Source organism: Salvelinus namaycush, chromosome 12, assembly GCF_016432855.1.
Source record: "Salvelinus namaycush isolate Seneca chromosome 12, SaNama_1.0, whole genome shotgun sequence".
Classification (NCBI taxonomy): domain Eukaryota; kingdom Metazoa; phylum Chordata; class Actinopteri; order Salmoniformes; family Salmonidae; genus Salvelinus; species Salvelinus namaycush.
In genome coordinates, this window is record NC_052318.1 from 27,342,514 (window position 1) to 27,369,170 (window position 26,657).

Genomic DNA, 26,657 nt, shown 5'->3' on the forward strand with positions numbered 1-26,657 from the left:
TAGCACACATGCAGGCACACACACACACACTAGAAAGTGTGAGAATGACCAGTGCTGATTGACAAAATAATTTATTTAACAATATCCACCTCTGAGTAAATCTCTGAAATCTCACTAAATAAAAAATGCTCACATGCATTTCCTGCATCATTCTCACATTTCCCAGCACATATGTAAATAAATAAACACTATACAGCACTTCCTTCTTTATAAGAGACAAACCATAACTGAAGCTGCAAATTCAAGGTGGTTTGATTGATTCCAGATAGTATAACATGTCCTTCATGAAACATTTGGATGACATTTTCACAAATGTCATAGTTTGAATACATTTTGCAGTTCTTGTTCATTCGACCATCCCCAGTATGATAGCTCCAGCTGAAAGATGCTTGCTGGAGACAAAACCATATTGCTGTGCAAGAACTAGAAACAACACTTGCTAAAGGACACATCATACAATGGTTTGATTGAGTCAGTCAGTCAGTCAGTCCCACAGCGTACAAACAGCAAATACATTCTGTATTAATAATAACATAAAAGTGAATGTAAAATCTAATTATTCAGAGCTACATGTAGTGTTGTCAATTCATTTTAGTATGACATCATAGATGGCAACATGGGTCGGTCTCATAACAAAAACAAAGGCAATGGTTTCTTTTGGATAAACAGAAACCTGGCAATTTTATTTGATATAGGCTTCTCATGTAAAATCAAACTCTTCCTTTAAAGTATAATTTCAAAATAATCATTGGACTTCAACATAAACATTACAATATAATTGCAGCGTGTCTTCTTATATGCAGTCAGAGAATTCAGCATTCTGACACTCAGCGTCAATTGTACCATTATGTACAAAACAGTAACAGTAAGCAAGATCAAACTTCAAATGAACAGGAGGGTTCTTCGTGCGTTTAGTGTTGAGATGGATGCAAGTGTTGAGGGGGTTGAGACAGGGTTCTAGGGTTCCATGTTGAGAGAAGGAGACTTGGACCGGACAAAAAGTGCTGCTGTGCCTCCATTCTTCCTCTTCTTCTTCCTCCTCCTCCTAATCCTCCTTCTCCTCCTCCTCTTCTCTGGTCAAGTCTCAAAGTACTTGTAGATCTGAGAAACGTACTGCATGACACTCTGCCAGTCCGGTCTGTCCGTGTGCATCAACTCATCAATGTCCTGCAAGGACAGACACACAGACAGAGAAAAAATAGAGTTCACTCAACAGTATGATGTAGGAGCATAATACAAAATGTCATACATTGATGCTATATATAAACATGGGCATATTCTACATATATTATATAATATACAAGATTGACACAAATCAGAGATAATAATAATGAGAGACAGACATCGAAGGCTTAGCCCTTAGAGAAACAAGCTGGCTTATACAGGGTCAGACTACCTGTTCTTTACTGTGACACTGCCTTCGGAGCAGCCCTAGCCAGGTTTGGGTCAGCTTTATATAGCAGCCTTAGTGTAACCGATGTGAAATGGCTATCTAGTTAGCAGTGGTGCGCACTAATAGCCTTTCAATCGGTGACGTCACTTGCTCTGAGACCTTGAAGTAGTGGTTCTCCGGCAAGGGCTTTTGTGTAGCGATGGGTAACAATGCTTCGTGGGTGACTGTTGTTGATGTGTGCAGAGGGTCCCTGGTTCGCGCCCGTGTCGGGGCGAGGGGACGGACTAAAGTTAAACTGTTACATTGATGCTGTTGGCCCGGATCACTGGTTGCTGCGGAAAAGGAGGAGGTCGAAAGGGGGGTGAGTGTAACGGATGTGAAATGGCTAGCTAGTTAGCGGTGGTGCGCGCTAATAGCCTTTCAATTGGTGACGTCACTTGCTCTGAGACCTTGAAGTAGTGGTTCCCCTTGCTCTGCAAGGGCCGCGGCCTTTGTGGAGCGATGGGTAACGATACTTCGTAGGTGTCAGTTGTTGATGTGTGCAGAGGTTCGCGCCCGGGTCGGGACGAGGGGACGGACTAAAGTTAAACTGTTACATTAGCTTTAGTTGTGTTTACTAGTGCGTCACCACTACCATACGGTCAACTGTCAGACGTAATCAGTCTGTCGTCTGGGCTGAAAGCGTTCGTTTGGGTTTCATGACAATGGCATAGATCTGGGAAACCCATAAACAATGTACACTGAACAAAAATATAAACACAACATGTAAAGCGTTGGTCCCATGTTTCATGAGCTGAAATAAAAGATCCCAGAAATGTTCTATACGCACAAAAATCGAATTTCTCTCAAATTTTGTGCACAAATTTGTTTACATCCCTGTTAGTGAGCATTTCTCCTTTGCCAAGATAATCTATCCACCTGACAGGTGTGGCATATCAAGAAGCTGATTAAACAGTATGATCATTACACAGGTACACCTTGTGCTGGGGACAATAAAAGACCACTATACAATGTGCAGTTTTGTCACACAACACAATGCCACAGATGTCTAAAGTTTTGAGGGAGCGTGCAATTGGCATACTGACTGCAGGAATGTCCACCAGAGCTATTGCCAGAGAATTGAATGTTAATTTCTCTCCCATAAGCAGCCTCCAACGTCGTTTTAGAGATTTTGGCAGAACTTCCAACCGGCCTCACAACTGCAGACCATGTGTGTGTGGGCGAGCGGTTTGCTGATGCCAACGTTGTGAACAGAGTGCCCCATAGTGGCGGTGGGGTATGGTATGGGCAGGCATAAGCTACGGACAACGAACACAATTGCATTTTATCATTGGCAATTTGAATCCCCCATCCAAATGAACATGAAAACATGCAGTCGCCTGTTATTATTGAACTTATTTTTAAAAATGTATTTAACTAGGCAAGTCAGTTAAGAACAAATTCTTATTTACAATGACGGCCTAGGATCATTGAGTTAACTGCCTTGTTCAGGGGCAGAGCAACAGATTTATACCACTTGAAGGAGCTGGAGCAGTTTTGCCTTGATGGGCAAAAATCCCTGTGGCTAGATGTGCCAAGCTTATAGTGACATACCCCAAGAGACTTGCAGCTGCAATTGCTGCAAAATGTGGCTCTACAATGCATTGACTTGGGGGTTGAATAGTTATGCACGCTTTAGTTTTCAGTTTTTTTGTCTTATTTCTTGCTTGTTTAACAACAACAAAAATATTTTGCATCTTCAAAGTGGTAGACATGTTGTGTAAATCAAATGATACAACCCCCCCGACAAATCTATTTTAATTCCAGGTTGTAAGGCAACAAAATAGGAAAAATGCCAAGGTGGATAAATACTTTCGCAAGCCATTGTGTGTATATATATATATACACAGCACCAGTCAACATTTTGGACACACGTACTCATTCAAGGGTTTTTCTTTATTTGTACTATTTTCTACATTGTAGAATAATACTGAAGACATCAAAACTATGAAATAACACATATGGAATCATGTAGTAATATATTTTATATTTGAGATTCTTCAAAGTAGCCACCCTTTGTCTTGATGACAGCTTTGCACACTCTTGGCATTCTCTCAACCAGCTTCACCTGGAATGCTTCTCCAACAGGCTTGGAGGAGTTCCCACATATGTTGAGCACTTGTTGGCTGCTTTTCCTTCACTCTGAGGTCCATCACACCTCCTCCTCCATGCTTCATGGTGGGAACCACACATGCAGAGATCATCCGTTCACCTATTCTCTGTCTCACAAAGACACGGCAGTTGGAACCAAAAATCTCAAATTTGGACTCATCAGACCAAAGGACAGATTTCCACCGGTCTACCAAATAGAACTATATTCTGTATACCACCCCTACCTTGTCACAACACAACTGATTGGCTCAATAGCATTAAGAAGGAAATAAATTCCACAAATGAACTTTTAACAAGGCACACCTGTTAATTGAAATGTTTTTCAGGTGTCTACCTCATGAAGCTGGTTGAGAGAATGTGTGAAAAAGCTGTCATCAAGGCAAAGGGTGGCTACTTTGAAGAATCGCAAATATAAATATATATTTTGATTTGTTTAACACTTTTTTGGTTACTACATGATTCCTTTGGGTTATTTCATAGTTTTGATGTCTTCACTATTATTTTACAATGTATAAAATATTAAAAATAAATAAAAACCCTTGAATGAGTACTGCTACTGTATATAAATGGTTTATAGACAGTATGGGCAGTATATGAATACAATGGTGTGTGTGTGTGTGTATGTCGGTGTGTAGCGTCAATATGTGTGTGTGTGTGTGTGTGTATGTCGGTGTGTAGCGTCAATATGTGTGTGTGTGTGTGTGTGTGTGTGTGTGTGTGTGTGTGTGTGTGTGTGTGTGTGTGTGTGTGTGTGTGTGTGTGTGTGTGTGAAAATGTCAGTGTAAGTATGTGTGAGTGTGTGTATAGAGACCTGTGAGTGGGCAATGTAAGTGCAGATAGAGTCAGTGCAGGTAGTCTGTGGGTGAGGGTGGGCAGCCATTGGTTAGCTGGTCAACAGTCTTATTGCTTGGTGATAGAAGCTGTCTCGGAGCCTGTTGGTCCAAGACCTGATGCTCTGGTAACGCTTGCCAGCAGGTAGCGGAGAGAACAGTCCATGGCTGGGGTGGCTGAAGTCTTTGGCAATTATCCGGGTCTTCCTCAGACACCGCCTGGTATTAATGTCCTGGATGGCTGGGAGCTCGGCCCCAGTGATTTATTGTAGAACTTTACGGTTGCAGCGCCATACCAGGTGGTGATGCAGCCAGTCCAGAGTTTCTCGATGGTGCAGCTGCAGAACTTCTTGAGGAGCTGAGGTCCCATGCCATATCTCTTCAGCCTCCTGAGGGAGAAGAGGCGCTGTTGCGCCCTCCTCACGACTGTGCCGGTGTGTTTTTACCATGTAAAGTCCTAAGTGATGTCGACACCTGAGGAACTTGAAGCTCTTGAACCTCTCCACTGCAGCCATGCCAATGTGAATGGGGTCGTTCCCCCCCAGTTTCCTGAAGTGCACGTTTAGCTCTTTGGTCTTGCTGACATTGAGGGAGAGGTGGTTGTCCTGGCACCATGCTGACAGATCTCTGACCTCCTCCCTGTAGGCTGTCTCATCGCTGTCGGTGATCAGGCCTACAGATGTTGGATCTTAATTTGATCACCCTGTTGTTGCAGGAAATGCAAACTTCTAGTGTATTCAAGGTTTAAAAATGCTTCTAAAGTTTGTAATTTCCACTTTAATATTTCAGACTTGATTTGCCCTAACAAAAAATGTATCAACCCCTACAAAAATGATAATTAATTATAATCCACACAATAATTCACATTTCCTCTTGCTGCAGGATTATTTTCCTGCTGTGCGAAACTGGTCAAAGTAAGATGCTTTATCGGGACCACCATTGTGTTGTCAGCAAAGTTAATGATGGTGTTGGAGTCGTGCTTGGCCACGCAGTTGTCAGGGGACCCCATGTTGACGGTCAGTGTGGCGGAGGTGTTGTTGCCTACCCTCACCACCTGGGGTCGGCCCGTCAGGAAGTGCAGGATCAAGTTGCATAGGTTGGAGTTTTGAGGGGACTATGGTATTGAACGCTGATCACTCTATCACTCGATAAAATGCAATGATCTAATCAAATGTTGCTTCTGTAGATAAATCAAAGCAGCATAGTCATTGTGTAGTTAATCAAATCAGGTAATTTGTTTAGTAATAAACCAGATCAAAGCGTCTATGCTACTTTGGTGTATTGTCTGGTCTCTGGTTGTTCAGTTCAACTCACCAGGGAGGGTTTGATGCCGATGCTTTCTGCAGCCTGAAACGCCAGGGACAGATTCCGCCCCTGTAGGAAAAACAAACAGGGTTGATCATTAGAGGGCCTCACTCCTCCTATTCTTCCTCTTCGTCATTCATAACGCACTACAGAGGCTCCCTCCTCCTCCTCCTCCTTACTCATAACACACTGCAGGGCCCTCCTCCTCTCCTCCCACCTTCTCCCCCCCTCCTTTTCTTCCTCACTCATTATCACACAGAGCGCTGCAAACAGCAACAAACAGAACACATCTCCAAAGAAAACAACTTCTAAACACACAGTTTCCTTCTGGAAACTACACCAAACTGTTTGCATGAGTTGGAGGGAGAGGTACGGGGAGAGGGGGAGGAGAGTCAAAGAGTCACTGACCTCTCTGAGACGTAGAATTACTTTGACCATCAAAGTGTTTGTCTTTGGCTGGGACTAGGAAACATTCAAGACTATTTCAATATTATATTTGAACAGATAGCCTAGGTTGTTTGCTTTGGACAGGCCCATAATGACTGCTGCATGAAGAGGCTGAACACCATGGTGTTGGAGTCCAACAGTAAATATTTTGGTATAAATAACATTCTTTTCAGCCATGACAGAGAGCTTGGATGAATGGAAGATGACATTCTAGGAAAGGAGAACTTCTGCTGTCAAAGGGGGCCTAGGAACTAGGAAGTGGCTCAGCAGAATGCATTAAAGCCAACACACAGCCCTCACTGAAAAATTCACTGAGGTCATTCCATGTAATTCTAATTATTTAACTAGGCAAATCAGTTAAGAACAAATTCGTATTTACAATAACAGCCTACCAGGAAACAGTGGGTTAACTGCCTTGTTCAGGGGCAGAACAACATATTTTTACCTTGTCAGCTCGGGGATTCGATCCAGCAACCAAAGCTCTAACCACTCGGCTATCTGCTGCCCCTATTTCAATTTCAGCAAGCCATGAGACCCACAATCTCAGATTGTTCTGAAATGTTCTTTTGCAGTTAGAAACAGATAAGATAAGCATTCCTGCAACATTATTTTGTTGAAATATAATTAGATCTCTGAGAAATTAAGCTAATTGAGTGCACCCAAATTGGCCATTTTATTTTATAGGATTCATATAATATTCAATAAATATAGTACCCAACTTCCGGTTTGGACCAAACTTTTTTCTATCAATGTGTAAGACATGAGGAAACAAAAATGTCAAAAGCCACCCACGGACACCCCATGCTAATCCTACCCAACAACCAGTATACAGAATCAGTTCTCCATGTCTGACAAGTAATATGGAGCTGCGGCTTGGAGTATTATTTTTTTCTTACTATGTCATGTATTCCCACCAAATTTGGTGATGGCTGTTCCCACTGCTCAGAGAAATATTTGTCATTGAAGTTAATAGGTTTATGTCAATCAAACAATCACATTTATTTATAAAGCCCTTTTTACATCAGCAGTTGTCACAAAGTGCTATACAGAAACCAAACCTAAAACCCCAGAGAGCAAGCAATGCAGATGTAGAAGCAAGGTGGCTAGGAAAAACTCTAGTCCCATTATACATCCTGAAATTACCAGGTTCTGACCACTAGATGGTTCTGTTCCTGTTATTAGGTGGAAACAAGTGTGATCCCCCCCTCCTCAATATTAAAGGGATAGATCACACGAATTACAAAATGACAAATTGGTTTCCTTACACTGTAAGCAGTCTATGTACATCAATCCGATTGACGATGGCGTACGATTAAGATGGGACCGAAGAGGATGGCTGACGTTTTACATGCTCCTTATCCAACTGTGCAATTATGTGAGTTTTTTTGCATTGTTTGTAACTTATTTTTTTACTTATTTTGTACATAATGTTGCTGCTACCGTCTCTTATGACCGAAAATAACTTCTGGACATCAGAACAGCCATTGCTCACCTCGAACTGGAAGAAGCTTTTGCCTATAATGAGTCCGACGAGGATATACTGCTTTCCAGGGAACAGGCCCAAATCCACGTCATTTGCGTGAAGAAAGTACGGAGGAAAAGGGGGAGCAGGTCGGGCTGCCGGCTGAGAATCAGTAGGCGAGCGAGTAAACTCCCACTGCCATTCGTTCTACTGGCTAACATTCAGTCATTGGAAAATAAAATTGATGACCTACGATTATGATTATCCTAACAACGGGACATTAAAAACTGTACTCTCTTATGTTTCACAGAGTCGTGGCTGAACGACAACGCGGATAATATAGAGCTGGCGGGATTTTCCATGCATCGGCAGAACAGAGAAGCTTTGTCTGGTAATACGAGGGGTGGGGTTGTGTATCTATTTGTCAATAACAGCTGGTGCACAATGTCTAATATTAAAGAAGTCTCGAGGTATTGCTCGCCTGAGGTAGAGAACCTTATGATAAGCTGTAGACCACATAATCTACCAAGAGAGTTCTCATCTATATTATTCGTAGGTGTCTATTTACCACAACAGATGCTAGCACTAAGACCGCACTCAACCAACTCTATAAGGCTATAAGCAAACAAGAAAATGCTCATCCAAAAGTGGCACTCCTAGTGTCCAGGGACTTTAATGCAGGCAAACTTTAATCAGTTTTACCAAATTTTTACCAGCATGTCACATGTGCAACCAGAGAAAAAAACTCTAGACCACCTTTACTCCACACACAGAGATGCATACAAAGCTCTCCCCCACCCTCCAGTTGGCAAATCTGACCATAATTCTATCCTCCTTATTCCTGTTTTCAAGCAAAAACTAAAGCAGGAAGTACCAGTGACTCGCTCAATACAGAAGTGGTAAGATAATGCGGATGCTACGCTACAGGACTGTTTTGCTAGCACAGACTGGAATATGTTCTGGGATTCATCCAATGGCATTGAGGAGTATACCATCTCAGTCATCGGCTACATCAATAAGTGCGTCCCCACAGTGACCATACGTACATATTCCAACCAGAAGCCACGGATTACAGGAAACATTAAGGATTGAGCTAAAGGCTAGAGCTGCCGACTTTCAAGGAGCGGGACACTAATCCGGACGCCTATAAGAAATCCCGCTATGCCCTCAGACGAACCATCAAACAAGCAAAGCATCAATACAGGATTAAGATTGAATCCTACTACACCGGCTCTGACTCTCATCGGTTGTGGAAGGGCTTGATAACTATTACGGACTACAAAGGGAAACCCAGACACAAGCTGCCCAGTGACGCGAGCTTACCAGATGACATAAATGCCTTTTATGCTCGCTTCGAGGCAAGCAACACTGAAGCATGCACGAGAGCATCAGCTGTGAGCAAGACCTTTAAACAGATCAACATTCACAAAGCCACAGGGGCAGACAGATTACCAGGACGTGTACTCAAAGCATGCGTGGACCAACTGGTAAGTATCTTCACTGACATTTTCAACCTCTCCCTGACTGAGTCTGTAATATGTTTCAAGCAGACCACCATAGTCCCTGTGCCCAATGAAGCGAAGGTAACCTGCTTAAATGATTACCGCCCCGTAGCACTCACGTCGGTAGCCATGAAGTGCAATGAAAGGCTGGTCATGGCTCACATCAACAGCATCCTCCTGGATACCCTAGATCCACTCCAATTCGCATACTGCCCCAACAGATCCACAGATTACGCAATCTCAATCACACTCCACACTGCCCTTTCCTACCAGGACAAAAGGAACACCTATGTGAGAATGCTGTTCATTGACTACAGCTCAGCGTTCAACACCATAGTGCCCTCGAAGCTCATCACTAAGCTAAGTACCCTGGGACTAAACACCTCCCTCTACAACTGGATCCTGGACTTCCTGACAGGCCGCCCCCAGGTGGTAAGGGTAGGCAACAACACGTCTGCCACGCTGATCCTCAATACTGGGGCCCCTCAGGGGTGTGTACTTAGTCCCCTCCTGTACTCCCTGTTCACCCACGACTGCGTAGCCAAACACGATTCCAACACCATCATTAAGTTTGCAGATGACACAACAATGTTAGGCCTGATCACCGATAACGATGAGTCAGCCTATAGGGAGGAGGTCAGAGACCTGGCAATGTGGTGCCAGGACAACATCCTCTCCCTCAATGTGAGCAAGACAAAGGAGCTGATCGTGGACTACAGGAAAAGGCGGGCCGAACAGGCCCCCATTAACATTGACGGGGCTGTAGTGGAGCGGGTCGAGAGTTTCAAGTTCGTTGGTGTCCACATCACCAATGAATTATCATGGCCCAAACACACCAAAACAGTTGTAAAGAGGGCACGACAAAACCTTATCCCCCTCAGGAAATTGAAAAGATTTGGCACGGGTCCCCAGATCCTCAAAAAGTTCTAAAGCTGCACCATCAAGAGCATCCTGACCGGTTGCATCACAGGAGCGCCAAGTCTAGGACCAAAAGGCTCCTTAATAGCTTCTACCCCCAATCCATAAGACTGCTGAACAATTAATCAAATGGCCACCGGACTATTTACATTGACACCCCCCCCCCCATTTGTTTTGTACACTGCTGCTACTCGCTGTTTATTACCTATATCTATTATCTATGCATAGTCACTTCACCCTACATGTACAAATTACCTCAACTAACCTGTACCTCCGCACACTGACTCGGTACGGTATTATTTTTTACTTGAGTTTATTTGGTAAATATTTTCTTAACTCTTCTTGAACTGCACCGTTGGTTAAGGGCTTGTAAGTAAGCATTTCACTGTAAGGTCTACACTTGTTGTATTCGGCGCATGTGACAAATAAAGTTTGATTTGATTTGAATTCATGCTTTGGGTTTGTTTACCTGGCCACTGTTTCAAATGCTAACTTTTTTTTCATTTATGGTACAAATGGTACCTATATTAGCATGTTTGCACTTCATGACCAAATCATAATTAACTTCATTGAGTTACACAATACATTTTTAGATACTTTAGGATGATTTGGCAATGAAGCTCGAAAATGATCAAATAGGTACCATTGGCTTGCATTAGATTTGTGCCACAATACTAAAAAGTTTGTATTTAAAACAGTGGCCAGTTAAAAAAAAACAAAGCATGGACTGTTGTCATAACTTGCCCATAAACTGCTAACAGCGTAAGGAAACAAACCTAATAGAATCGAAAGCACCATCTAGTGGTCAAAATCTGGTTATATCAGGTTGTATGACGGGACATAAACCTCATAACTTCAATGCCTAATTTCTCTGAACAGGGAAAAATAACTATCCACAAAATCACTGGGAATACATTACATAGTATGAAGAAACAATACTCCATACTACTTGTCAGACAGAGAACTGATACTCGATACTGGTTGTTGAGGTGGAATTGGCGTGGGTGGCTTTTGACAATTTTTGTTTGTTTGCTCATGTCTTACTCATTGGTAGAAAAAAGTTTGTTCCAAATTGGATGTCCAGTACTATATTTATTGAATATTATATGAATCCTATGAATTAAAATGGCCAATTTGGGTGGAATCAATTAGCTTAATTTCTCAGATATCAAATTATATTTCAACAAAATAATGTTGCAGGAATGCTAATTTTATCTGTTTGTAACTACAGAAACGATTTCACAACAATCTGAGATTGTTTCTTTTACTTTTTGAGATGGAACGGCCCACTGGGGGTGGGCTAGCCTTGTCGCTATCATCGGGGTGGCACGTGAGGGTGTTACCATAGTAATCAACCTGTCTTATTTGTCACATACAACATGCAGCATCGAGGTGTGTGTGCTTGTGTGTGCGTGTGCCTAGGTTTAGTCCTTTTTTGTTTATGGTGAGCTTATTGAATTAACACAGGGCTGCTAAACCCAACCCATGAGATGGGTTGTCTGTTTGCTGTGTTTTTGTGGCCTTCTTTCTCCTTTCCATATGCCACCTACATATACAGTACAAGTCAAAAGTTTGGACACACCTACTTACTCAAGGAGTTTTTCTTTATTTGTACTATTTTCTACATTGTAGAATGATAGTGAAGACATCAAAAATATGAAATAACACATATGGAATCATGTAGTAACCTAAAAAGCGTTAATCAAATCAAAATACTTTAGATTATTCAAAGTAGCCACCATTTGCCTTGATGACAGCTTAGGACACTCTTGGCATTCTCTCAACCAGCTTCACCTGGAATGCTTTTCCAACAGTCTTGAAAGAGTTCCCACATATGCTGAGCACTTGTTGGCTGCTTTTCCTTAACTCTGCGGTCCAACTCATCCCATCCCATCCCAACTCCTCAACAATCTCAATTGGGTTGAGGTCGGGTGATTGTGGAGGTCAGGTCATCAGATGCAGCACTCCATCACTCTCCTTCTTGGTCAAATAGCCCTTATGCAGCCTGGAGGTGTGATTGGTCATTGTCCTGTTGAAAAACAAATGATAGTCCCACTAAGCGCAAAACAGATGGGATGGCATATCGCTGCAGAATGCTGTGGTGGAAATCTGTCCTTTGGTCTGACGAGTCCAAATTTGGTGTCTTTGTGAGACGCAGAGTAGGTGAACGGTTGATCCCCTACTCTGATAGCCCTATTTAGTAAAAGAAGATAATCCTATTTGTTAAAAGACCAAGTCCATATTATGGCAAGAACAGCCAAATAAGCATTCAATTAGAATTCAAGTGTGCCTTGAATTCTAAATAAATCACTGACAGTGTCACAAACAAAACAACCCCACACCATCACACCTCCTCCTCCATGCTTCCTGGTGGGTGTAATATTTGTGTTGTGGAGAAATGACCAGGCAGGAGATGGGAGTACAGTTAGTTTTGTTTAGTCAAAAACGCCTCGTACTCTACAGCCCCCGGCCCGATAGTGCGCATGTGCATTTCCTATTAGGTGTAGTAACATAACACTGCCGTAATACATTACTGCTTAGTAACAGCATAGTAACTAATATAAACAGATGTAGATCACAGATACTACACTCCTCCCCCATAGTGTTTACCTCCCAGAGAACAAGGTAAATATGTTAGGGAACTACTAATGCAATATCTGAACAATGCATTCATAAACATATTTCAACTACTGTGTTGAAACAGACTTTTCAGAGCCCAGCACAAATCTAGGGGATTATTCTGCCCCGAAGATGGAATTTGTGTCCTAATATCTAACCCAAGTGATGTACTTTTTCTTTCCTTTTATCTAGGACATATTAAAGTGTTTGTTTGTTTTACTGTCTGTTACCGCCTGAAACAGCTCAACTTAGGTCAAGCCTTTGAGGTGCCCTTCGCTGTCGAATAGGATATCTCCGCTCCTCCTGGGCTTCCGGTGGTGGGCCAGGTTCGGGTGGAAGGTCAGGCTCTGTCTCTCCCATACGTCCACAGTCAGGAGAATAGTCCTGGGGGTCGTTATTGTTCTTGTTCTCTCGGCATGTCTCTGCTGGGGCGTTGGACCGTAGCAGATGATCTACATGAACGTTGACATGGCAATGACCAATTTGGACTTGGTAAGTCAAAGGTCCTCTGCGTTGCAAGATCACACCTGAGTTCCACAGGCGCTTGGGGGTGTCTGAAATCACGTACCATCACACTCTCTCCCTATTTGAATTCTCTGACAGTCTTTGAGTGTCTGTCATGAGCTTTCTTCTGCTGTAGCTGGTGCTTTGCCACAGTGCTTGACAAGTCTGGTTTCAACAATGTCAGGCGGGTACGTGGTTGACGTTTCGGAAACAGTTCAGCTTGTGTACGTTTCTGTTTTTGTGTGTGGTGTGTTACGGTAAATAAACAGGAACCGGGTAAGCCTTTGGTGGGTGGGAACAGACTGAACCTCGAGTCTAGTCCAGGCCTTCTTAAAGGTTTGCACGGATCTCTCCGCTGCTCCGTTTGATGCCGAATGGTAAGGTGGTGACAGGATGTACCTTACTCCGTTGTTCTTGAGAAACATTTCAAAATCGTTTGAGGTGAAAGGAGGGCCATTGTCCGATACGAGCTCCTTGACTAGTCCAAAGGTTGCGAACAGGTGTCTGAGAATATTGATGGTCTTCTCAGGTGTGGTCAGTTGAGTAGGGAACACTTCCATCCACTTGGAATGGACATCGACGACAACAAGGAAATGTTGCTTGTCAATCTCAGCATATTTCACATGGATGCGTTCCCATGGTGTAGCAGCCCAGGACTATGGATGAAGAGGTGCAGCAGCAGGCTTGTTGCGAACAGCTTCACAAGGTGAGCAGTGGCCTACATGCTGTTGAATGTCCTGATCCAGTCCAGGCCACCACAGATAACTGCGGGCGAGTGCTTTCATTCGAGTGATCCCTGGATGTCCCTCATGCAGGTCAGATAGCAGTCTCCTCTGAAATTTGTGAGGTACCACCACCCTTGATCCCCACAGAGCACATCCTTGATCAGTGGACAACTGGTCTTTCTTTTCGATGAATGGATGAAGGTTATCGTCATTTACGAAGGTTGGCCAACCGCCTAATGTTAAGTCCAATACTTTGGAAAGGACTGGGTCTTTCCTCGTTTCCTTTGCTATGTCTGAAGCAGATATGGGCAGTTCATTGATGAGATAGATCTGGAAGACTGCTCTATCATCTTTACTGTCGGAGTCACTATTGCATGGTAGTCTTAATAGTGCATCTGCATTTGCGTGATCACTGGATCGTCTGTACTCGATCTCGTAGTCGTAGGCTAGCAATATCAGAGCCCAACGTTGCATTCGTAGTGCAGCAATGGTTGGTATGGCTGATTTTGATCCAAGGATGGCCAACAGAGGCTTGTGATCTGTCAGCAGTTGGAACTTCCTTCTGTAGAGATATTTGTGAAACCTCTTCACTCTGAATATTATGCCCAGGGCTTCCTTCTCAATTTGAGCATCATTTTTCTCACTTGGTGACAGAATCCGTGATGCAAATGCAATAGGGTCTTCTTCACCTGACGGTAGAACATGTGAGATGACGGCTCCTACTCTGTATGGAGATGCATCACGCGCGAGTCTCAGCTTCATCTCTGTGTCATAGTGGGCAAGCCACTTGCTCTTTAGCAGACGCTGTTTGTAAGTCTTGAATGCTTCTTCGCATTGTGGGGACCAATTCCACTTTGTATCGGCCTGCAGCAGTTGGTGAAGCAGATGCAACAATGTGGACAAGTTTGCCACAAACTTTAAGTAATAGTTCAGGAGCAAGGTGCTCTCCAATGGTTGGTGCTGACACGAGGATGTCGTCCATGAAGCACACAACATTGTCTATATTGTCCAAGATCTGATCCATTGTGTGTTGGAATATCGCTGGAGCTGTCGAGATTCCATAGGCCAAGCGATTGAATCTGAATAGCCCCTTGTGTCTATTGATTGTCAGATACTGTTCTGACTCCGGACCCAGCTTCAGTTGCTGATAAGCGAATGACAGGTCCAGCTTACTGAAAAGCTTCCCACCAGCTAGAGTGGCAAACAGATCTTCAGCGTTTGGTAGTGGATATTCTTCTGGTAGTATGCAGCGATTTACTGTGACCTTGTAGTCTCCGTACATTCTGACGGTCTTGTCTTTCTTTGGGACTACAATGATCGGAGCGGCCCAGTCGCTCCTCTCTACTTTCGTGATGAGGTTATTCTAGGTTGTCCAGTTCCTTCTCTAGTGCTTCCTTAAGAGCATAGGGAACTGGACATGGTATGTGAAAGATAGGCTTGGTTCCTTCTTGGACTCTGACTTTTGCTGTGAAGTTTTGTATTTCGCCATAGGCATCTTTGAAAAGTTATTTGTGCTTCTCCAGCATGTTAGTGAGTGTAGCCTGACTCACCGGTTTGTCATTTATCAGACTGAAGATTTCTCCATGCTGAGATAGATTCCATCTTTTTGTTGTTGAGCTGTGTACACTGTGAACAGTTCCAATACTGTTTCAGTTGTACCTTCCTCTTCTTGTGCTGCGTCTGACACTTTGTGTGCTCCTGCTGGGCGTTTTGGAGCTTTTCATACTCTCTGTAGAAGTCCAACCTTTCCACAATTGTGTCACTTTTCATTTTGGAATCGACATTCACTGTGCTGATGATTATCTCCCCCACATCTGTAGCAACTTGGCTTAGACCTTTGTGATGTGGACTACTTTGTTCTTGTGTAACCTTGAGGACGGGACTGAGAAAAGTGTGACATTTGTCACTGACCTTGTGAACACCTTTCTGACGTTCTGCATGTCCCGATAGCTCAATAGTATCCCAGTGGACAAGCTCGAGTCCAAGTGCGATATCACAGGCTTTTTTAAAGGTCAGGTCCTTCTCTGACAGAAGCCTTCTGTTATATGCTTCACCTGTGAGACCACATACAAACTTGTCTCGGAGAGCGTCATCAAGAAATCGTGCAAACTCACATGTACTTGCCAGCCTTTTCAAAGCAAGGATGTAGTCAGCCACGGTTTCCCCTTCACTCTGGTGACGTTGGTAAAATCTGAAACGTTCTGCAATGAGAATTGGCTTAGGCTTGAAATGCCTTGAAAGAGTTTCAGTAAATTCTGCATAGGTCAACTCCACTGCTTTTATTGGTTCAATGAGACCTTTCAGCAATCCATACTCAGCTGGACCCAAAACACGTCTGCTTTCTTTTCATCTTTGATTTCATTTGCAGCCAGCCAACGCTCAAAACGCTCTAAATAGGAATCGAAATCCTCTTTTGTAGCCTCAAACTCTGGTACTCGACCAATGGTTGCCATTTTCACAGTTAATTGTTCAGTTTCCTTATTCCTTGTATTCCTTAATTTTCAGAATTTTCATCTAATTCTTCACTTTCTTCATTTCAGAAGTTTCTGCAATTACTTCATTCACTGCACTCATTTGTAATAATGTACACACTGTGTTACGTTTCTTCTTTTTTTTTTTATACAATATTTCTCCACTGAGATCGCCTAATTTCAATGGGTTCAATTACCGTTTTTTTATTTAACCACCAGAGGGCAGTGTCTCTGTTCTGGACTCCAATAGTCTTGCTACTTGGCAGCTCCTGAACACTGTACCTACTAGCAGTGCTTAGCCTTTTCTACTGGCAAAAATAAATAAAAATGACTGACGATTTACATAATTATTTTGAGTTTCATTACTCATGCAACATTCTTCCCTTCAAGCAATGTCCGTTTAAGAAGCTTAATCACCTCGTCGCCACTGTAATATTTGTGTTGTGGAGAAATGACCAGGCAGGAGACGGGCGTACAGTTAGTTTTGTTTAGTCAAAAAGCTCCTCGTGCTCTACAGCCCCCAGCCCGATAGTGCGCATGTGCATTTCCTATTAGGTGTAGTAACATAACACTGCCATAATACATTACTGCTTAGTAACAGCATAGTATCTAATATAAACAGATGTAGATCACAGATACTACAGTGGGAACTACACATGCGGAGATCATCCGTTCACCTACTCTGTGTCTCACAAAGACACCAAATTTGGACTCATCAGACCAAAGGACAGATTTCCACCACAGCATTCTGCAGAGATATGCCATCCCATCTGTTTTTCACTTAGTGGGACTATCATTTGTTTTTCAACAGGACAATGACCAAACACACCTCCAGGCTGCATAAGGGCTATTTGACCAAGAAGGAGAGTGATGGATGTGTGCCTTGAATTCTAAATAAATCATTGACAGTGTCACCAACAAAGCAACTCCACACCATCACACCATCACACCTCCTCCATGCTTCCTGGTGGGAACTACACATGCGGAGATCATCCGTTCACTTACTCTGCGTCTCACAACTCATCAGATCAACGGACAGATTTCCACCGGTCTAATGTCCATTGCTCGTGTTTCTTGGCTCAAGCAAGTCTCTTCTTCTTATTGGTGTCCTTTAGTGTTTTTATTTAATTTATTGAACCTTTATTTAACTAGGCAAGTCTTATTTACAATGGTTTCTTTGAGATGTGTCTGTTACTTGAGCTCTGTGAAGCATTTATTTGGGCTGCAATTTCTGAGGCTGGTAACTCTAATATCCTCTGCAGCAGAGGTAAATCTGGGTCTACCTTTCCTGTGGCGGTCCTCATGAGAGCCAGTTTCATCATAGCGCTTAATGGTTTTTGCAACTGCACTTGAGGAAACTTTTTCCGGATTGACTGACCTTCATGTTTTATAGTAATGATGGACTGTCGTTCTCTTTGCTTATTTGAGCTGTTCTTGCCATAATATGGACTTGGTCTTTTACCAAATAGGGCTATCTTCTGTATACCACCCCTACCTTGTCACAACACAACTGATTGTCTCAAAGAAAGAAAGAAATTCCACAAATTAACTTTTAACAAGGCACACCTGTTAATTGAAATGCAATCCGGTGACTACCTCAATAAGCTGGATGGGAGAATGCCAATAGTGTGCAAAGCTGTCATCAAGGCAAAGGGAGCCTATTTTGGTTACTACATGAATCCATTTGTGTTATTTCATAGTTTTGATGTCTTCACTATTATTCGACAACAAAGAGAATATTAAAAATTAAGAAAAACCCTTCAAAGAGTAGGTGTGTCCAAACTTTTGACTGGTACTGTACATACAGTATTACTGTCTCTGTCAAAACTAATACATAGCTGTTTCTCTTTAACACCAGGTGATAGAGGGTATCCTTATAGTTACATGCTCTGTGTTTCTCATACAAAAGCCTTTAGGACTAGATTCATTCTGGACTGTGGAAGATCCGCGTTATAGTGCGATCAAAACTCAAAGGTCATTTCTGAATTAGCCGACATACGCAACGTTTACCGTGAACGCTGCCTTCGCGAGTGCGGAAACATTACCTTTAAATTGTAATTGCGCTTTAGCGCGGGTCTTCCATGGTCCGGATTGAATCTAGGCCTTAGTCTAAGGGATTCAATTGTGGTGCTATCATTGGTGCTTTGGAGGATCTCCCAAATGTAAAGGTACATGCTCCACCATGTTTTGTTGGTTTTACATGCTGTAAATGCTTGCGCACCACAGTGAAATGCTACTTTACACACAAAACATGTTGTGTGTCCCCTCATACCTTCAGTAAATCTGGGCCTATGTTTCCCATACAATAGCCTTTAGTGTAAGGTATTAAAGTGTAGCGCTATGAATGGTGCTTTGGAGGTACTCGAAGAAGAATGTACTTGAAGAAAACATTTATTGAGAACGTAGAAGGTCATCATGTTACTGGTATCCATGCGTGTATCTGAAATGTCACGTCAGTGTGGGTGTCCATTTCATGAGCTCTTAATTGGAATGATGAATGAGTGTGTGTGTGTTCGTGCAATTGTCTGCATGTATGCATGCGTGTGTGTGTGTTGTGTGTGAGGTGGGTACCTTGTCTTGACTGATGAGTTCCTGGTAAGGGATATGTGCAGGCAGGTAGGTGTGGAGGAGAGCACAGAATGCAAGGCCATCACTCCAGCTGCTGCTGAAGTTTGTCACATCAATGTTCTACAAGAGAGATAGATGGAGAGGGTGAGAGAGATTCTTCTTCCAGTATCAACAGTGGATGTCTCAATAAGAATTTCGAACAACAATAACGAGATCAAATGAAGCATTTATTAACATAGAGTAAATATGCATAACGGAGAGCATGGAAACAACCTGCTCAACCTTCATTTTCCACAAATATAACACTGACAACTAGCTTTAGTTTGCATTTAGTTCTTGCTCATTCCTCAAGGAATTATCTACTTGGGTCGTTCCACCAAATCAGTGGCTTTTGAGATGTGTAACTTGGTGAAAATAAACTTTTGATTTCACCTAATTTTAACATTGCCATAAAGAACATTCTGTCATGTTCAACTTCATAAAAAACATATTTTCTCATCTCAAGTAAATATATATTTTTTTACTATAGTAAGTGCCAAATAAAGTAACAGAGTTGACTGTAACAGGGTTGACGGCCATAAATGCCCCTGTGACAGGGGAAATGGAAGCTTTTTGTGTGCAACAGGGAGGGGCAATTGAATACAAGCTTCACAAAAAAACACAATTGTTTAAACATTTCTAGCCTGTCTATCTATGGGTATCAGTGTTGATGTGTAATGCTCGACCTACTCAGTTTTCCGCCACAAAATACCGGAAAATAGTCAAAAAGAGTAGAACCAACTCACCTGCTTTTACACTATGATTTGACTATTAGATGTTCAATGTTTCTTTGGAAAAAAATATTTTAAAAGTAATAGTTCATTTAGTTCATTTAATTTCATGGATGGGTTTTCTTGACCTTAAAATGAATCACTAATCACATGAAATAAATAATAATCTTCAGAAATGACTGTCAAACCACAAAATATCTAGGGCTTTATAATGATGGTGAAAACTTGGAGTAATGTTGGTGTTAAGTGGGTTAAAATCACAGTGGGTACACAGAGGAACATGTCAAAATGCAGAATATTTGCTCTTTAGCAAGTCTTTATTCATATAAAAAATCTGATTTATTGAATCCTCCATGTGGTCTAAATTAAATCAAATCAAACTTTATTTTTCACACGCGCCGAATACAACAAGTGTAGACCTTACCGTGAAATGCTTACTTACAAGCCCTTAACCAACAGTGCAGTTCAAGACGAGTTAAGAAAATATATACCAAATAAACCAAAGTGAAAAATAATAAAAAGTAACACAATAAAATAACAATAACGAGGCTATATACAGGGGGTACCGGTACCGAGTCAATGTTCGGGGGTACAGGTTTGTCGAGGTCATTTGTACATGTAGGTACAGTAGGGTGAAGTGACTATGCATAGATAATAAACAGCGAGTAGCAGCAGCGCAAAAAACAAATGTGTGGGGGGGTGAATGTCCTGGATGGCAGGAAGCTTGGCCCCAGTGATGTACTGGGCCGTACGCAGTACCTTCTGTAGCGCCTTACGGTCAGATGCCGAGCAGTTACCATACCAGGCGGTGATGCAACCGGTCAGGATGCTCTCGATGGTGCAGCTGTAGAACCTTTTGAGGATCTCAGGACCCATGCCAAATCTTTTCAGTCTCCTGAGGGGGAAAAGGTGTTGTCGTGCCCTCTTTACAACTGTCTTGGTGTGTTCGGACCCTGATAGTTCGTTGGTGATGTGGACACCAAGGAACTTGAAACTCTCGACCCGCTCCCCTACAGCCCCGTCGAAGTTAATGGGGGCCTTTTCCTGTAGTCCACGATCAGCTCCTTTGTCTTGCTCACATTGAAGGAGAGGTTGTTGTCTTGGCATCACACTGCCAGGTCTCTAACCTCCTCCCTGTAGGCTGTCTCATCGTTGTCGGTGATCAGACCTACCACTGTTGTGTCGTCTGCAAACTTAATGATGGTGTTGGAGTCGTGTTTGGTCACGCAGTCGTGGGTGAACAGGGAGTACAGGAGGGGACTAAGCACACACCCCTGTGGGGTCCCAGTGTTGAGGATCAGCGTAGCAGACGTGTTGTTGCCTACCCTTACCACCTGGGGGCGACCAGTCAGGAAGTCCAGGATCCAGTTGCAGAGGGAGGTGTTTAGTCCCAGATTCCTTAGCTTAGTGATGAGCTTTGTGGGCACTATGGTGTTGAACGCTGAGCTGTAGTCAGTGAACAGCATTCTCACATTAAAGTAGCCTCACAAAGCCGCCTGATCTGGTGAGCTTATATGAATGTTGCAGATGTAAGCTCGCAGGATGAGGCGGCTTCACGAGGCTAATATTAAACATATGGAGCAACACACAAATGAAAACTAATGGGGTTGTTTAATCTACATACCCTGTCCATAGCTGATCAATATGCTAGGTCATGTTTCCTACTAAGTGCAATTGGAGAGTTACTTTTATTGCTGGTTGATAGATTTCATTTATTGCATAACTGAAAGCAGTAGGCTGCTCCAGCCGGAGACAACATTGCATGCATTAAAAATGATTGAGGATAAAAACACAGTAAAGCCCACAGGCTTATTTCCATTTTGGTCCTCATTTTGCAGCATGATGACATGTGGGCAAGATCGACACTTCACATGCACTCAGTGCAATTAAAAACAACAACAACAATAGCAATGTACAGCAATTTACAACAATCCATTTGCAACAATCTATTTACAACAATATCTACAGCCCAGAGGTGCCCGTTTAGTCACCTCGTGAGAGAATACCTCTCATCAAACCGCCATGTTTCTTTAATGTTTTTTAAGAGGGTCTTGTCTTATTCCTATAAACCCTTCATCCATATTTTAGTGTGTCTTACAGCTGAAACATGCACTGCAGCATGTCCAGGGGATTGTGTGGGTGTGAGCGTGCCTATATGTGTGTTATCCACACACAGCACCTCATCCACCATGTCAAACATATGATAAGAGATGCCAGAGTTCTGAGGAAAGACAAGGGCTTTCTCCATCTTTCATCTACGCACTCTTCCTGTCACGTTCTGACCTTAGTTCTTTTGTTATTTCTTTGTTTTAGTATGGTCAGGGCGTGAGTTGGGTGGGTTGTCTATGTTCGTTTTTCTATGTTGTGTTTTACGTTTGGCCTGGTATGGTTCTCAATCAGAGGCAGGTGTCGTTAGTTGTCTCTGATTGAGAATCATACTTAGGTAGCCTTTTTCCACCTGTGTTTCGTGGGTGTTTACTTTCTGTGTCTGTGTGTTCCACACGGAACTGTTTCGGTTGGTTATTTCACATGTCGTTTATTGTTTTGTTTCAGTGTTCGATTGTTTTAATAAAGAGCATGAACACGTACCACGCTGCGCATTGGTCCTCCGATCCTTACTACTCCTCCTCGTTTGAGGAGGAGGAAGACAGCCGTTACACTCCCAGTCAGATCCCAGTTGGATTGAGAGGTATTTCCTGTGTCCCCCTCTCCCTTCCATGTGCTTCCAGATCCATAGGGGACGTTGGGAACAGGGCACCCAGCCAGAGAGCTTTCTCCCCTGGGTATGATCCCTGTAGGTCCCCCTGAGACCTGACACCCCATCACTCCCCTTTGATTGGCCATCAGATGTCCCCTCTCAGAGCAGGGACCCTGCCTGGACCCAGGACCTTGTCACTTAGTTGTCCCGCTGTCTGTCCAGATGGGCATCTTGTCACAGGGCTTCTGGGAGGACAGGGGAGGCTCAAAGGCTGCACTGCATTCCTTTCTAGTCACCGAACGGTAACCTTGGTTGCATCCCAAATGGCACCCTATTCACTATCTATATACAGTGCACTACCAAAAGTCTGAATCTAAAAGTAGTGCTCTAAATAGGGTCCCATTTGGGATGTAGACTTTATCAGCAGTGCTCAATAACAGATGCTGCTGCTGGGTCGAATTTACAGGATAGAAAGAAACATTTTATTACTACCTAGTGGTTAGAGCAGTTGCTGGATCGAATCCCCGAGCTGACAAGGTAAAAATCTGTCATTCTGCACCTGAGCAAGGCAGTTAAGGTGCGGGGGGCTTCCTTAATCGACATCCACGTCTTCGGCGCCCGGGGAACAGTGGGTTGAGATTAAGCTCTTGATTCACATCATCATTGAGATAAAACTCTTGATTCACGTCGTCATTGAGATGAAGCTCTTGATTCACGAGAAACTGATTCAGATTCACTCATTCATCATTTTCTATTTGGGTGATTCCTCACAAAACAAAACAAAACCATGATTTTTGATCCATAGAATGATCCTTTGGAGGAACGATTGTTTACATATGCAGTGCCTTCAGAAAGAATTCATACCCCTTGGCTCATTCCACATTTGTGACTCGTTTCCCAGGAAACTAGGCATTTGTTGCGCGTCACTACTTCACAGGGGAGCCATTTGAACACAAACTTTTTTTTAAAAATCAAAATGTGTTTTTTGGGCAGACATGCCTTCTGAAACACTTTCATGTGCCTTAATTACAAACTTGTATGCCATCTGTAAATACAAATAAAATTGTTAAATTACGAGCCTAGTTGGTTTAGCTACGGAAAAAGGAACCGTCCCGCTAGCCTTGATTGGTTGAGATAATAGATGGGCTGGACATGCCGAGAGACAAGTTCGGATAGGTCTGCCATGTAGCACGCTTCTGCCTATAAATCAAATCAAACTTTATTTGCCACATGCGCCGAATATAACAAGTGTAGACCTTACCGTGAAATGCTTATTTACAAGCCATTAAGCAACAGTGCAGTTCAAGAAGAGTTTTATTTTGTATTTTTTTATTTTTTATTTAGCCCCTTTTCTCCCCAATTTTCGTGGTATCCAATTGTTAGTAATTACTATCTTGTCTCATCGCTACAACTCCCGTACGGGCTCGGGAGATACGAAGGTCGAAAGCCATGCGTCCTCCGAAACACAACCCAACCAAGCCAACCAAGCAAACTGCTTCTTAACACAGCGAGCCTCCAACCCGGAAGCCAGCCGCACCAATGTGTCGGAGGAAACAACGTGCACCTGGCTCCCTTGGTTAGCGCGCACTGCGCCCGGCCCGCCACAGGAGTCGCTGGTGCGCGATGAGACAAGGATATCCCTACCGACCAAACCCTCCCTAACCCGGACGACGCTAGGCCAATTGTGCGTCGTCCCACGTACCTCCCAGTCGCGGCCGGCTGCGACAGAGCCTGGGCGCTGCGATGCAGTGCCCTAGACCACTGCGCCACCCGGGAGGCCCTCAGTTCAAGAAGAGTTAAGAAAATATTTACCAAATAAACTAAAGTAAATAATTATAAAAAGTAACACAATAACATAACAATAGCGAGGCTATATACAGGGGGTACCGGTAACGAGTCAATGTAATAGTCCGGTGGCCATTTGATTAATTGTTCAGCAGTCTTATGGCTTGGGGGTAGAAGCTGTTAAGGAGCCTTTTGGTCCTAGACTTGGCGCTCCGGTACCGCTTGCCGTGCGGTAGCAGAGAAAACAGTCTATGACTTGGGTGACTGGAGTCTCTGACAATTTTATGGGCTTTCCTATGACACCGCCTTTATATAGGTCCTGGATTCAGGAAGCTTGGTTTAGTGATGTACTGGGCCGCACGCACTACCCGCTGTAGCGCCTTACGGTCAAATGCCGAGCAGTTGCCATACCAAGTGGTGATGCAACTAGTCAGGATGCTCTCGATGGTGCAGCTGTAGAACTTTTTGAGGATCTGGAGACCCATGCCAAATCTTTTCAGTCTCCTGAGGGGGAAAGGTGTTGTCGTGCCCTCTTCACGACTGTCTTGGTGTGTTGGGACCATAATAGATCATGGTGATGTGGACACCAAGGAACTTGAAACTCTCAACCTGCTCCACAACAGCCCCGTTGATGTTAATGGGGGCCTGATCGGCCCGCCTTTTCCTGTAGTCCACAACCTGCTCCTTTGTTTTGCTCACATTGTGGGAGAGGTTGTTGTTCTGGCACCACACTGCCAGTTCTCTGACCTCCTCTCTATAGGCTGTCTCATCGTTGTTGATGTTCAGGCCTACCATTGTTGTGTCGTTAGCAAACTTAATGATGGTGTTGGAGTCGTGTTCGGCCATGCAGTCGTGGGTGAACAGGGAGTACAGTAGGGGACTAACTACACACCCCTGAGGGGCCCCAGTGTTGAAGATCAGTGTGGCAGACATGTTGTTGCCTACCCTTACCATCTGGGGGCGGCCCGTCAGGAAGTCCAGGATCCAGTTGCAGAGGGAGGTGTTTAGTCACAGGGTCCTTAGCTTAGTGATGAGCTTCGTGGGCACTATGTTGTTGAATGCTAAGCTGTAGTGAATGAACAGCATTCTCACATAGGTGTTCCTTTTATCCTGGAGCGAAAGGGCAGTGTGGAATGCGATTGAGATTGCGTCATCTGTGGATCTGTTGGGGCGGTATGCAAATTGGAGAAGGTCTAAGGTATCCGGGAGGATGCTGTTGATGTGAGCCATGACCAGCCTTTCATAGGACTTCATGGCTACCGTGTGTGCTACGGGGCTGTAATCATTTAGGCAGGTTACCTTCACTTCCTTGGGCACGGGGACTATGGTTGTCTGCTTGAAACATGTAGGTATTACAGACTCGGTCAGGGAGAGGTTGAAAATGACAGCGAAGACACTTGCCAGCTGGTCCACGCATGCTTTGAGTACACGTCCTGGTAATCCGTCTGGCCCCGCGACTTTGTGAATGTTAACCTGTTTAAAGGTCTTGCTCATATCGGCTACCGAGAGCGTTATCACACAGTCATCCAGAACAGCTGGTGCTCTCATGCATGCTTCAGTGTTGCTTGCCTCGAAGTGAAAATGAAAGACATTTAGCTCGTGTCTGGGTTTCTCTTTGTAGTCCGTAATAGTTTTCAAGCCCTGCCACATCCGACGAGCGTCAGAGCCGGTGTAGTAGGATTCAATCTTAATCCTGTATTGACGCTTTGCTTGTTTGATGGTTCGTCTGAGAGCATAGCGGGATTTCTTATAGGCGTCCGGATTAGTGTCCCGTTCCTTGAAAGCGGCTGCTCTAGCCTTTAGCTCGATTCAGATGTTGCCTGTAACCCATGACTTCTGGTTGGGATATGTACGTACAGTCACTGTGGGGACGACGTCATCGATGCACTTATTGATGAAGCCGATGACTGAGGTGGTATACTCCTCAATGCCATTGGATGAATCCCGGAACATATTCCAGTCTGTGCTAGCTAAACAGTAATGTAGCATAGCATCCGTGCCATCTGACCACTTCCGTATTGAGCCTCGACACTGGTACTTCCTGCTTTAGTTTTTGCTTGGAAGCAGGAATCAGGAGGATAGAATTATGGTCGGATTTGCCAAATGGAGGGCCGGGGGAGAGCTTTGTATGCATCAAAGCTGTATGCAGCTTTGTATGGAGTAAAGGTGGTCTAGAGTTTTTTCCCCTCTGGTTGCACATGTGACATGCTGGTAAAAATGAGGTAAAACAGATTTAAGTTTGCCTGCATTAAAGTCCCTGGCCACTAGAAGCGTCGCTTTTGGGTGAGCATTTTCTTGTTTGCTCATGGCCTTATAGAGTTGGTTGAGTGCGCTCTTAGTGCCAGCATCAGTCTGTGGTGGTAAATAGACGGCTACGAATAATATAGATGAGAACTCTCTTGCTAGATAGCGTGGTCTACAGCTTATCATAAGGTACTCTCCCTCAGGCGAGCAATACCTCGAGACTTCTTTAATATTAGACATCGCACACCAGCTGTTATTGACAAAA

At 43.6% G+C, this 26,657-nt stretch overlaps 1 protein-coding gene across 1 annotated transcript in view; it reads right to left on the reverse strand.

Annotated features, from left to right (window-relative positions):
• Nucleotides 1–92: 92 nt before the first annotated feature.
• Nucleotides 93–26,657, reverse strand: part of LOC120057058 (cytospin-B-like) — a 103,322-nt gene continuing 76,757 nt past the window's right edge. Inside the window, exons 11-13 of the mRNA XM_039005440.1 lie at nucleotides 18,899–19,015; nucleotides 5,689–5,748; nucleotides 93–1,167 (exon numbers count right to left, since the gene is read on the reverse strand). Of these exons, the coding sequence (XP_038861368.1) occupies nucleotides 1,078–1,167; nucleotides 5,689–5,748; nucleotides 18,899–19,015 (267 nt within the window). The 3' untranslated portion in view covers nucleotides 93–1,077. The remainder of the gene's footprint in view (nucleotides 1,168–5,688; nucleotides 5,749–18,898; nucleotides 19,016–26,657) is intronic.